The sequence below is a fragment of the Phaethon lepturus genome, unplaced genomic scaffold, assembly GCF_000687285.1.
Source record: "Phaethon lepturus isolate BGI_N335 unplaced genomic scaffold, ASM68728v1 scaffold6361, whole genome shotgun sequence".
Lineage (NCBI taxonomy): Eukaryota > Metazoa > Chordata > Aves > Phaethontiformes > Phaethontidae > Phaethon > Phaethon lepturus.
Window position 1 is genome coordinate 5,094 of NW_010519728.1, and position 12,159 is coordinate 17,252.

The following is a 12,159-nucleotide window of genomic DNA, read 5'->3' on the forward strand; positions in this document are numbered from 1 at the left end:
CCCCCCCCCGGCAGGAAAGTATAGGTATCAGGGAACAAACTCAAGGCTTCTAAATTTAATGAGTGCATAAGCAAATCTATATTCCTTACATGTACATTATCCCCTTCCAAAAAGCAGTGGAATGAGTGAATGGCAGAGGAGAAAGAGATAATATCAAAAAGCTTTTATATTACACTGTTTCAAAATACAATGTTTGGTGATACTGATCTGCAGGTTTAGTATGGAGTTGCATTTAACAGATCTAATAGTTTAGTTTAATAACAAGTTCTTCAGCTGAAAACAAAAGCTTCTGGAGCAGAAAGCTATTGTTCAGCTGGGACCCAGTGAGGTTGAAAAAAAGGCTGCCCAGCTATCATGGAAAACCTGCACGGAGGACCAGGTTGCCCATTGCAGAATCGTTGATGTTGCAAGGAACCTCTCAAGATCATCTAGCCGAGCCCCCTGCTCAAGCAAGGTCAGCTGGAGCAGGCTGCCCAGGGCAGTGTCCAGCTGGGTTTTAAATATTTCCATGGATGGAGACTCCACAGCCTCTCTGGGTGACCTATTGCGGTGCCGAAATTACAAAGCCAAATAATAGAGGCTGGCATAATTATCACTTACCTTGATGGTCTTTTGCTAGGAAAACCAAGTGTATCTTGAGTTACTAGCATGTAAAGGCACTCAAACTGCCATGTTTTCAGAACCCCATTTTGCTCTTGGTCTGGGCATAAGTAAACCTTCCCTCTATTCTGCACAAAAAAGTGAAGATGGCTTAAAGGAGACTCTCAAGGTGAGGAATGCAGCTTGTATTCTCTTTCAGTTTATTGCAGCTAAGGCAGACCCGAAACGATTTTATTGTTTCACCCCATCATTTGTTTTGCTTTTCTCCCCCCAGTATGTCATGATTTCAGAAATGTCTGGAAGGTAAATACACTAAAAGGCCACAATTTTAAAATGTTTCTTTCCTCGAAATTGGGAACAGCTATTCTATACGAGTCTGTCTTCTACAGCTTGTCTCCACCAGGAAATGATGTTTTGTAACAAACTCTAGTGTGCTTTTAATCATATAGTGTCTACTTGTGATTAATTTGAAGGTACTGTGATCAATATAATTTCAGATGTTACAATGTTTTGGGTATTTTTTCTGGTCTTGCAGACTGCTTTTTGTTTAACTTCGTTTTAGCATGGTAACGTCTTCAGTTGGTAGACAAGCCCAGCAAAACCTTGAAATCAGTACCTGCTATCTAGCAGCTTGCACTGAAGAGAGTAAATCATCATGTCCTAGTGTTATAAAAAATGTGCTAATATGCTGTGCTCAGGCAGTCTCTTATCTGCCTGTTTCTAAGGATTGGACTGACCCTGAGAGTCCCAAACTTTCTTACAGACAATTTTTAGGAGGCTAAGTGAAAGCTTACTTCTCTTTCATAACTGGGAACAATATTTCAAAAGATCCTTAGTGAAGCTACAGAAAAGCACCATCTGTCCTGGGCAGAAAAAGCAATGTTGTTTAATTAGTATGTGTTAGCTGAACTTGATGTAAATCTGTTTTCCTTAACACTCATAAAAAGCAGAGAATATATTAATTTAAGACTTAGGAAAACGATTATTCCTTTATTTGAAAGAAAAAGTAAGTATTTCCTTTAAAAATTTATTTCCTTAAATAGGTTATAGATTATGTCAAAAGCATGTCAATCACATAAAGTTCAGAGAAGGTGTGGAGTAATGAGGACAAAAATAATTCTAAGTTTTTCTTTGAAAAAGAGTAAGTTCTGAATTTGATTATCAAGTAAGAACATTAAAGTAATTAGATTAGAGCTTTGTGCAAGGCTGTTTTTATAAGCAAATGAAGAAGAAATAATAAGGGAGAATTTAACTATTATACTTAGAACAGGTCTGAGTAAGTATTTTAATTTGAAATAAGATAATAATTCTGGCTAGCTAATATTTACAGTTTTATGTATTCAAGAGTTTAACAGCTACACTGGTCTTCTAAAACTATTTCAGAATCGCTCAGATTTTCAGTGCCAACATCGATGGCAGAAAGTACTAAACCCGGAATTGATTAAAGGTCCTTGGACTAAAGAAGAAGATCAGAGGGTAATAAAAACAAATTGATACTGTACTCTTTTACTTATAACATTTGCATATGACTGCTAAGAATGTGTACTTTTTCTTAAGTTTCATCCCCACAAAGATGATGTCTGATGCATCCTGTGACATAGATAATTATATTACATTATGCTGTGTGAGAAGAAAAAAAAAAAGCAGTGGCTCTTGAGTAGATGGAATGTCTAGTCTGCTCAAGTGTTTCATTTCGTTTTGCTCAGATTGCTAGCTGAACTACTCTAGTTTACCAAGTAGAGGAGATTTCTTTACAGCACTAAAAATTAAAGGTCTCATTTACATCTTTTGTTCCTCAAACTAATCAGACTTAAAGGGTCTGGGAATAAGGGAAATTATTTCATATTCTACTGTTAAAGAAGCTAGCAATGGTGATTTAGACTCCTTTCCCCCACCTCTGTTAATCCACACTGCAGCTTTTTGCCTGCAAAACCAGGACTGCCCTGTAGGGAGGTGCACATATAGCTTTCACACGGTATTTCAAATTGACTTGCTTATTCCCACTGTTTAAAACTGGTATTTGTCAACTTGTGAATATAGTCTTCCTAATCTATTTTTTTACAGTTCTCATCAGTCTTTTAAGAAAAAGCTTCTAATGTGTAAAAACACGTAGAAATGGGATGAAGGTTGAGGTAGAGGTGTGAGTTTTTTCTCATATGTATGTTGTTGAAAAAAGACAAACCAAGCATCTTTATCAGCTTCATTTTTGGTCTTTCCTAATGTTAGTTTATGCAATGGGTGACAGAAAGGAAACTTCCAAATAATTTTTTTCATTGGTATGTATTTATTAACTCTAATTTGCTGCGTTTAGAATATGAGCAATTTTTTGATTTCTTGAAAAACAATTTTTAAAACCCTGTCATAATTTAGTCCCAGACCCTGCTGTGGCACAGACATAACCACAGCCACAGATGCTTTGAGATGTACCTGCTCTGGCATGGGTTTATCCACAGCCAGATGCTTCAAGTGTCCTGCTCCCCCATGGACCAATCCACAGGTCACAGTCCCTTTGACTTGAGTTCACACTGGAGTTCCAGCCTGTGCAGTACAGCAGCACAGAAACAGTAGCGATGCCCTGGCCATCCGCCAGCCCAGGCGCATCGTCCTTGCTGTTATCAAAATGTTCCCAGGCTTGGCAAAGTAAGATGATAAGCAGTACGGCAGGCAGCAAAAGCAAAAAGCAGCCACTAATGAGCGCTAGACTCTGATATACAGCAAAGCAAGCAAACCCATGGGAAGCACAGGAGCCTGCCAATTAATAGCTAAACAGCAATAACAGCTATAAATTTGATCTAGGACACTCCAATCAAATCTGTTGTTATCTCAAACCCTCTGAGCCCCACACTGGGTGTGAAAAGTGACTGTTGTGGTTTAACCCCAGCAACTAAGCACCCCAGCAACTAAGCACCACAGCAGCCGCTCGCTCACTCCCCCATGGTGGGACAGGGGAGAGAATCAGAAGAGTAAAAGTGAGAAAACTCATGCTTTGAGATAAAGACAGTTAATAGGTAAAGAGAAAGCCTCCCATGCAAGCCGAGCAAAACGGGGAATTCATTCACCACTTGCCGTTGGCAGGCAGGTGTTCACTCTCTAGGAAAGCAGGGCTCCATCATGTGTAATGGTTAGTTGGGAAGACAGATGCCATTAACTCTTCGAATGTCCGCCCACCCCTTCCTCCTTCTTCCCCCAGCTTTATATACTGAGCATGATGTCACATGGTATGGAATATCTCTTTGGCCAGCCTGGGTCAGCTGTCCTGACTGTGTCCCCTCCCAGCTTCCTGTATACCCCCAGGCTTCTTGCTGGCAGGCCAGCATGAAAAGCTGGACAGTCCTTGACTCCTTAGCAACAACTGAAAACATCAGTATGTTATCAACATCTTTTTTCATCCCAAATCCAAAACATAGCCTCATACTAGTTTCTGTGAAGAAAATTAACTCTATCCCAGCCAAAACCAGGACAAAGCCCAAGTCACTGTTTGCCTCCTTAGGCCTAGTATCTTATCAAGTTGACTATTATAATCTTATTCTAAGACGTGAGTTTATCAGTGTTCTGTCTTTGCTTAGGAAAATTAGGGTTTAGAATTATAATGTGCTTTCATCTGTGTTCCAGGTTATTGAATTAGTTCAGAAGTATGGTCCAAAGCGCTGGTCTCTAATTGCAAAACATCTGAAAGGAAGAATAGGCAAGCAATGCAGAGAGAGATGGCATAACCATCTCAATCCTGAGGTTAAAAAGTCTTCGTGGACAGAAGAGGAGGACAGGATAATCTATGAAGCTCACAAGCGTTTGGGAAACCGATGGGCTGAAATAGCGAAACTTCTTCCTGGAAGGTGCTTTTCAACTCTATTTGTGTTGAATATTGAAATATGGAAAGTGGTCATTGCACAACTCTTTCCAGTGTAATTTGTTAGTCAGAGAGCATCTGTTGAAACTTATGTCACATCTTTAGCTTGATATATACTGATTTTTTTTTAAGATCTTTTGCATTTGATTATGTATTCTTTAAAAGCCATAAAACCAATAAAAAGACCTCTAACACTCTGCAGGTTCCTTCAAAAATCCTCCTGTTCACTTACAAAAGCATGTAGTAGAGTTGAAGAGTAACTGCAAGTAATAGTGGAAGAATGCCTTAACATCCTATGACTTGATATCAAAGTGCCTTCATTAATATGCAGTTGTGGGTGACTTTCTTTTTGGTTTAAGATCAGAAATTCTTTTTTTAATTTATTTTTTGTGGAACACTTCTTGTTAAACAGTACACTCAAAAAAGAGAATCTTAGTAACTTTCAAAAGTCTGGGCTTAGGAGTCATGCATTGCAAAGCTAGCTGGTTACCATGTAGTCTCTAAGTTAAGAATGAATTGTATGCATTGTTCTCCTTATCTTCGTTTTAGGTGTGATTGCCAACTTATATGCTTGTGGAAAACAAAATTTTTGTGTATAAAGAGTTTAATGAAATACATTTTTTACCTTATATTGTTAATTGAAATTCAACATTAAGCTGTCCCTCTCTGAATACAGTCTGTATGTTCAGGAGGTGATTGTCTAGCTGTGCCTAGGGAATGTCAGCACTTGTTATGTTGAGAGAATGAGTCCTTAGGGATGTGTGTTTAAAAATTTGACATTTTGATTAAGTACACAATCCATGAATCACAGGAAATCCTTTGGAGGAATGGGAAGGGAATGGGTTGTATCTTAATAGAATTTCAGAGAGGGAAGATGAGTTTGTAAGGACAGAAGCATTCCTAATTCACTAACTTAATTGTGGAAAATAAATCCAAGATAAGACTCTTAGCTAAAGATTGGATCCTAGACCTAGAAGATTTGTAAAGAACAACAGTGCCCTTATACTGTGGGACAGTAGGGTGATTACCTTAGCTTTATGTTCTGCTAATATGTAGCAGAGAATAAATAACATAGTGACAGAGAACACAGGGTTGTTCTAAGTATCAAAGAAAAGAGGTTCTCACCCATGATAATAGCCAGAACCAAGGCTTTCTCTTTTGCTACTTTTAATTTCCTGCAGACTTGAAGTTTAGTAGAAGGAAGTTTTGAAAACAGTAGCTTTCCTGTCATTATGCCAAAACCCCACTGATAACAGAACTTCCAGTCCAAGCTGCTGGAGCTTTCTGGATTTGTGGCTTTGGATTAACCTGCTGTACACACCCTGTAAATTATGCCATATATTAAACTTGGAGATATGGAAACGAGTCACTGTTGTACACTTTTCATTTTAGGACTGATAATTCAATTAAAAATCACTGGAATTCAACAATGCGAAGAAAGGTGGAACAGGAAGGATATTTGCAAGATGGTATAAAGTCTGAAAGAGCTAGTTCATCCAAACTTCAGCCCCAACCTTGTCTGACTATGGAACACTTGCACACTCAGAATCAATTTTACATACCTGTTCAGACACATGTAAGTTCAAAATCTAGAATAATTATTATTTCCCAGTTTCAAATAATTTATTGGGTTTGGAACAAGAAACAAGTCTGAAAGAATTAAGGTCTATTGAGTATTTCTGTGATATTATGGTAGCTTAGGATTTGTAAACCATAATAAATAGTTTATGTACAATAAACCAGAGATAATTTTATAGCCTCCTTTTCTTTAGGGTTTGTAAAATGATTTATGTCTTTTTAGATTCCAGCATACCAGTATGCCTCACCAGAAGGCAACTGTCTAGAACATGCTTCAGCTTCTTCCAACTTAGTTCAGGTAAAAAAAAATACAGCAAAAAAATTACAGGCATTGTAAATGAAGAGAATGTACTATGTGTTGCACTGTAAAATGAAGAGTTTAAAACCATGCAACTTCAAAATGTCTTTAAGTCTTTATCATTCACCTAAATTTATGTAAGTGTTCCTCTGTAGGTAGGCTTGCTAGCTTAATTGGTAGTTCTAGGTAGGAAAAATGGTACTGTCTCTATACATCCCAGAAACACAATGGTTGTGCTTATTTCTGACAGAAGTATGGCTTAAAACATAGTTTGTTACCTAAATCTTTAGGTTAAAGTTATGACCTGTTAGTATTACCCTGCTTCTGAGAGATTTAAAGACAGGATTTTACTACTTCTATATGTAAATATAACCCTATCTGAAAGACTGAGTTCAAATAACTTACTGTGACTTACACTTATGGCTGTGCTTTTTTGTTCTCAATAGGTTTTAGTTTTTGTCTGACTGATAAGCTTCTGTCAATCAGTTGCAACATTTTGAATGCTGAAGTATTTAGAAACTTTAAAACAAAAAACCATAATTGGATATATTTATTTCCTTTTGCTCCTTTGGGCTTAGAATATATTTGAAATTCCTCATGTGTTGCAAACTGAATGTAGATCTTAGTTTGTAATATGACTTCCTGGAAGAATTTTGTGAATTTGAAGTTAGTAAAAAAATTATTTTGCCACAGGGAATAATACATATTTTGTTTGTGCTAGATATGTTAGAGGCTTTCTGCAGAACTCTGTACCTAACCTTAAGCTTCCCTGTGCAGGTCATCTCTTCCATGTTGCATTTTCTTCCCTGATTTCAGTATAAGAATGCAAATCATAACAAAGCCTCATATGGCCTTTGACACTCTGGATTACCCTATACAGAAAAGTATAAGATAATTTTTGCTCCTTCAAGTCCTCCCTAAACTGGAGAGTATAACTAGTTTTGAAACTTACGTCACATATCCCCACTTACCTATATTTAAAGCAATAATAGAATGTTTTAAGGAGGTTAAAAACCAACCAACCAACCAAAAACAATTAGTTAATTTTCTTTTCTGATAATAGTCGTAGGATTGCTTGTGTAGACACTCTGTCAGCAAATGCTGATTTGCAACACCTTCTTGCACACTTAGTGAGGATAAATAACTCAAAATTCTAGAAAGCACATGAAAACACGAACACATCTACCAAGGTGCAAATGTTGTTCCTCCTCCAAAAAACGTGTGGATGTGGCACCAGGATGTGGTTCAGTGGGCATGGTGGTGTTGGGTTGATGGTTGGACTTGATGATCTTAAAGTTCTCTTAGAACCTTAATGATTCTGTGATTCTTATTAGAGGTAGAACTGAGTGATTTTTGGTTAAAAGGTGCTATAGGGTACTGAGCATTTACAAGACATAATAGAAACCTGTTAAAATATTAGCTTGTATACCACTTGAACATCGGATCCATGTCATGGCAATTGCTGGTATTGTTTTACTTGCGAGTGACTACTGTATTACAAAATATGATACAGCTTGAACAGCTCTGTTCCCGCTATGTGTGGATTTCTGTTAAAAATGTAGCTGTGTTATAATGTAGAATCTTTACTACGGAGGGGTGTTGGAGGTGGAAAATAGTAATGGCTTCTTTCTTCAATTTTTCAGCAGTCATTTATTGATGATGATCCTGATAAAGAAAAGAAAATAAAGGAACTTGAATTGCTACTTATGTCAGCAGAGAATGAAATCCGAAGAAAACGAGTATCTTCTGTAAGGACTGTACATTTCTGTAAATATTGGAATATGCTTTACTGAGACTAATCCTCAGCAATTTAGTGATGGATGTTTGTGTTTGTTTTTTCACCCGACCTTCTAAAATGAAATCTATGGCTACTGGGTTATAAAACAAACTCTATATATTAGAATTGAGACAAATTATTTTTAATGCAGTTTTCTAAACTATGAAAACAGTAGAAATATGACCTGAAATTTGGCATTTGTTCCTAAGAACCAGGATTTTAATCTTTTTCAAGAGGTAGCACATTTGTTCGCCAAATGACGCCATTCCATTTTATAGATAGGCAATGTCGATCATCTGTTCAAGAGAGAAGGGTGAAAAATACATAGGTTTTGCCCTATTTGATTTCAAAACATCTTGTAGATTCTATTTTTATCAGACTTCTGTGTGAGTGCTTGCAGTACTTAATATCCATATTTGGACATGACAAACACTATATAAATTTGCACTGTACAAAATTTTCATGTACTTCAGTGGAACGAAGAAAACTTGCAGACGACAAGTCACTTATTTCCTCAGGAACAGAGGGCTGTGAATAACATCAGAAACCTAACCAACCCAATAAGATTGATCACTAATTTAGATTACAGGTGAACTTCCAGTTTTTTTGTGGTGGAGCTATTCCTGGCATTTTCTTGAAACAGTGCAATGTTCTGCTTATCTAGTGGAATCTGTTTTGCTTCTAGATTTCCAGTGAAAATTAAAATCTGTTTCTTAAGTACTAAGCAGTGTAGCAAAATGGGATAACCATTTAGAAGTTAAGTAAACTATCAGTGCAGAATCTGCGTTAAAAAAAATCAGATCAAACAAGAAGTATTTCACATTCTAGAAACAGTTTCTAATCTTAAAATGTACCTGTGTTCTGTAGTGAAGATGACTTCCTAATATACTGATGTTCAGGAACACAGGAAACTTGCATCAGAGATGTCTTCCAATACAACCCATAATTAAGTTATAAGCATGTTTAAGATATGAATGAGAGGCAAGATAAAAATCTTACACGATTTGAGAATGTTGAGTGTGTTAATGTAAGGACAAGACTAACTGCATTAATGCAAACAGCATACTATTATTTTTTTCTTCCCTGTGGTCTCACAATTGACTCTCTTCAACTTCTTCGTTGAGTAAGATTAACATGTTTCTTCATGCTTTTTAGCAAGCTGGAAACTTACCTTGTTGGCCTGGAAGTTTTGTCACAGAAGATTGTGTGTCTAATACACTAAATAGCCTTGGGGAACAAACAAGTGAGTTCTACAGCACAGATGAGACCCACGGCACATCTGTTCAACAGAGTTCACCACCTAAGTATTTGGCGGTGGAAGCAAATACAATGTTATCATCTCTACAAACCATTCCAGAGTTTGCAGAGACACTAGAGCTTATTGAATCTGTAAGTCTGTACTTATTCTAAAAAAATGTTTATTTAGGAACATCAACTTACATAATATGTGTAAAATACTCTTAAAATTACCTTATTCTGTACTTGTCTGTAGTTTCACCAATATTGAGTGACATGTTTTATTGCTAGTTTTAAAATAATTCTGTTTTAGAATATTCAGTGTTTTTAGGACTGTGTGAAAGATACAGGGAGAATAATTCAATATATGGCTTCTGGAGGTACAGAGCTGTTAGAATGGCTTGGATATTGTGAAATAATCTTGGATAAGCCTGCTAGTGTTTGAGTGTTTTGCATCTTGCCTCATAGGATCCTGTAGCATGGAGTGATGTCACCAGTTTTGAGCTTTCAGAGGCTGTTGCATCTCCTGTCAAGCCAGCTCCAGTAAAATTAATGCGGATTCAACACAATGAAGGGGCTGCTGAGTGCCAGTATGATGTCAGCCTCGTGCTTGATGGCAAAAAACACAGTAGCATGAGTGGAGAGGAAGAAGCAGTTTTCCCAACAACCCCAAACTTAACTAAATTCAGCACTCCACCTACTATCCTAAGAAAGAAAAAGAGATTGCGCGTTGGGCAATCACCAGTTAACGAACTGAATGATGGCTTGTGTAATGATGCCATCAATGTTGCACTGAAGCATACACCAGTGAAAACACTACCATTTTCTCCATCACAGGTGAGTTTATATTTAAGTATGGCTAAACATGAAGACTGCAGTGGGTAGTTTATAAAGTACAAGTACTTTCTTTTCCCTAGTCATACATTTTAGCCTAAACAAGTATGTCCAATACTCTGTCAGTAAAAGCCTTCAGATACATACATATAATTTCTTTTTTTACTGCTCAGTACAGTGGTGAAGTTTTGTCCTTTACAGTTGCTTAGTTTCTTTTCTCTCTTGTGCTTAGTTTTTCAACACTTGCTCTGGAAGTGAACAATTTAACCTTGAAAATCCTGCATTTACATCGACTCCAATCTGTGGGCAGAAAGTTCTTATTACAACTCCTCTGCACAAGGAAATGACACCAAAAGATCAAAAGGAAAATGTGGGGTAGGATTATTACATTAAAAATCTGGTGGTGTTTCTCAAATAAAACCAAGTTTTTCTAAACACTGAGAAATTATAGTCTACTTGTATGCATACTGTGAATGTGTTTTAAAACACCTAACATTTAAATACTTGTGTACAAACAAACTGGCTTCCTGTTTTTAACTTAACAGAAGGTGACTTGTACTCAGTTAAAATTTTTCCTTTTTTAAAATACTGAACAAAATCCAATTTAAGTTTAATATACCTGGGTGATATTTGCATATAATGCTATGGTGATCTTAAGACTTTCAGATTCATGGTGGTGATATCTGTTGTGTAAATGAAGGTATTTTAAAATGTTTCTAAGATTCATTTTATTACATTACTGTTGATAAAATAAAATACAAAAATGCATGTATGAACACTTCTTTCTGCTTGAATAGTTTTAGAACTCCGACAATTAGAAGATCTCTTTTGGGTTCAACTCCAAGGACACCAACTCCTTTTAAAAATGCTTTGGCTGCTCAGGAAAAAAAGTATGGTCCCCTCAAACTTACGGTATGTGATGCTGTTGTTTATTTTCTTCTTTGTTAAAGTCTAAATGCCCTCTTTTTTTTGAAATATTGTAAGCCTCAGCATGATCTTGGAAAGCATTTTCTAACAATGCTGTTGTTTCAGTGACATTCCATATTATCCTAGACAACAGCTAGAATGTGAATCACTAATGTTTCAGATTTTGTATGTTAGACTAATATGAAGGCATGTCTTCCTGAATGATATTCGGTACATATAATAATTTGACCCATAGTAATCTTAAATGCATTGGTTCCACATTTGAGAGTTGTTTTAAATTTGTGTAGCCTTCCTAACGCTTTACCTCTTGTTACAAGGTGGTAACATAATTGCCTGAGATTTTAATTTTAATGCTTTAACATTCTGTTTTATCAAAAGAAAAATTATAAGAAAGTGAGTGAGTGTGGGTTCTGCAACTGGATAATCTAGTAAGAGCAAACTGGTGCAGATGAATGTGACTGACTTGGTTATTTTAAGTGATTTTCACATTTAACTTGAAGAACTGCATTATATTTGAATCCTCCAGACTGGAGGATCCAAGACAGAGCTGAGTTGTTTTCTGGTTTTGATTCTTCTACAATGCTGGGACTGAAACTAGATGTTTACCACAGCATGCTAGTATTCTGAGAATTTTTTTGGTGCAAAGATGTTTGGAAGTGTTTTATCCTTCCTAGGGGCTTACTTGAGTGACGTCTAAAATTTTCTTCATCCTAAAAACCAAAATCTTAATATAGCAATTCACGATTCCTCTGATTCTTCTGGCTGTCACAGAAGACTTTTTTTGTTGACTATGGATAATGTTACTTTTTTTTTTTATGTTCTAAATAAATTCTATTTTTGTTCTCTTCCTAACTTAGCTAAGGTATGTCAATGCATAATAACTTTTGGAATTCTGTAGACATGCTTTTCAAGTTCTGAAAAAATTCCAGCCAATATATATTGACTACTACTTCTCTGCAAACACAGAAGGTAGCTCAGGCTTTGCCACAGGGCTTGGCACCATCTGTGTTACCCTATAGATTCACAGTCTCTCACTATGCAAATGGAGTGGTTTGGCATTCC

The 12,159-nt window shown here is 36.6% G+C and overlaps 1 protein-coding gene across 1 annotated transcript in view; it reads left to right on the forward strand.

Moving 5' to 3' along the window:
• The window catches only part of MYBL1 (v-myb avian myeloblastosis viral oncogene homolog-like 1), a gene marked incomplete at its 5' end in the record, with an annotated part of 20,829 nt that overhangs the window by 3,322 nt on the left and 5,348 nt on the right, over nucleotides 1-12,159 (forward strand). The window contains 9 exons of the mRNA XM_010297134.1: nucleotides 1,984-2,076; nucleotides 4,213-4,433; nucleotides 5,840-6,023; nucleotides 6,249-6,323; nucleotides 7,967-8,071; nucleotides 9,256-9,489; nucleotides 9,805-10,173; nucleotides 10,403-10,545; nucleotides 10,968-11,082. Coding sequence (XP_010295436.1) covers nucleotides 1,984-2,076; nucleotides 4,213-4,433; nucleotides 5,840-6,023; nucleotides 6,249-6,323; nucleotides 7,967-8,071; nucleotides 9,256-9,489; nucleotides 9,805-10,173; nucleotides 10,403-10,545; nucleotides 10,968-11,082 — 1,539 coding nt within the window. The remainder of the gene's footprint in view (nucleotides 1-1,983; nucleotides 2,077-4,212; nucleotides 4,434-5,839; nucleotides 6,024-6,248; nucleotides 6,324-7,966; nucleotides 8,072-9,255; nucleotides 9,490-9,804; nucleotides 10,174-10,402; nucleotides 10,546-10,967; nucleotides 11,083-12,159) is intronic.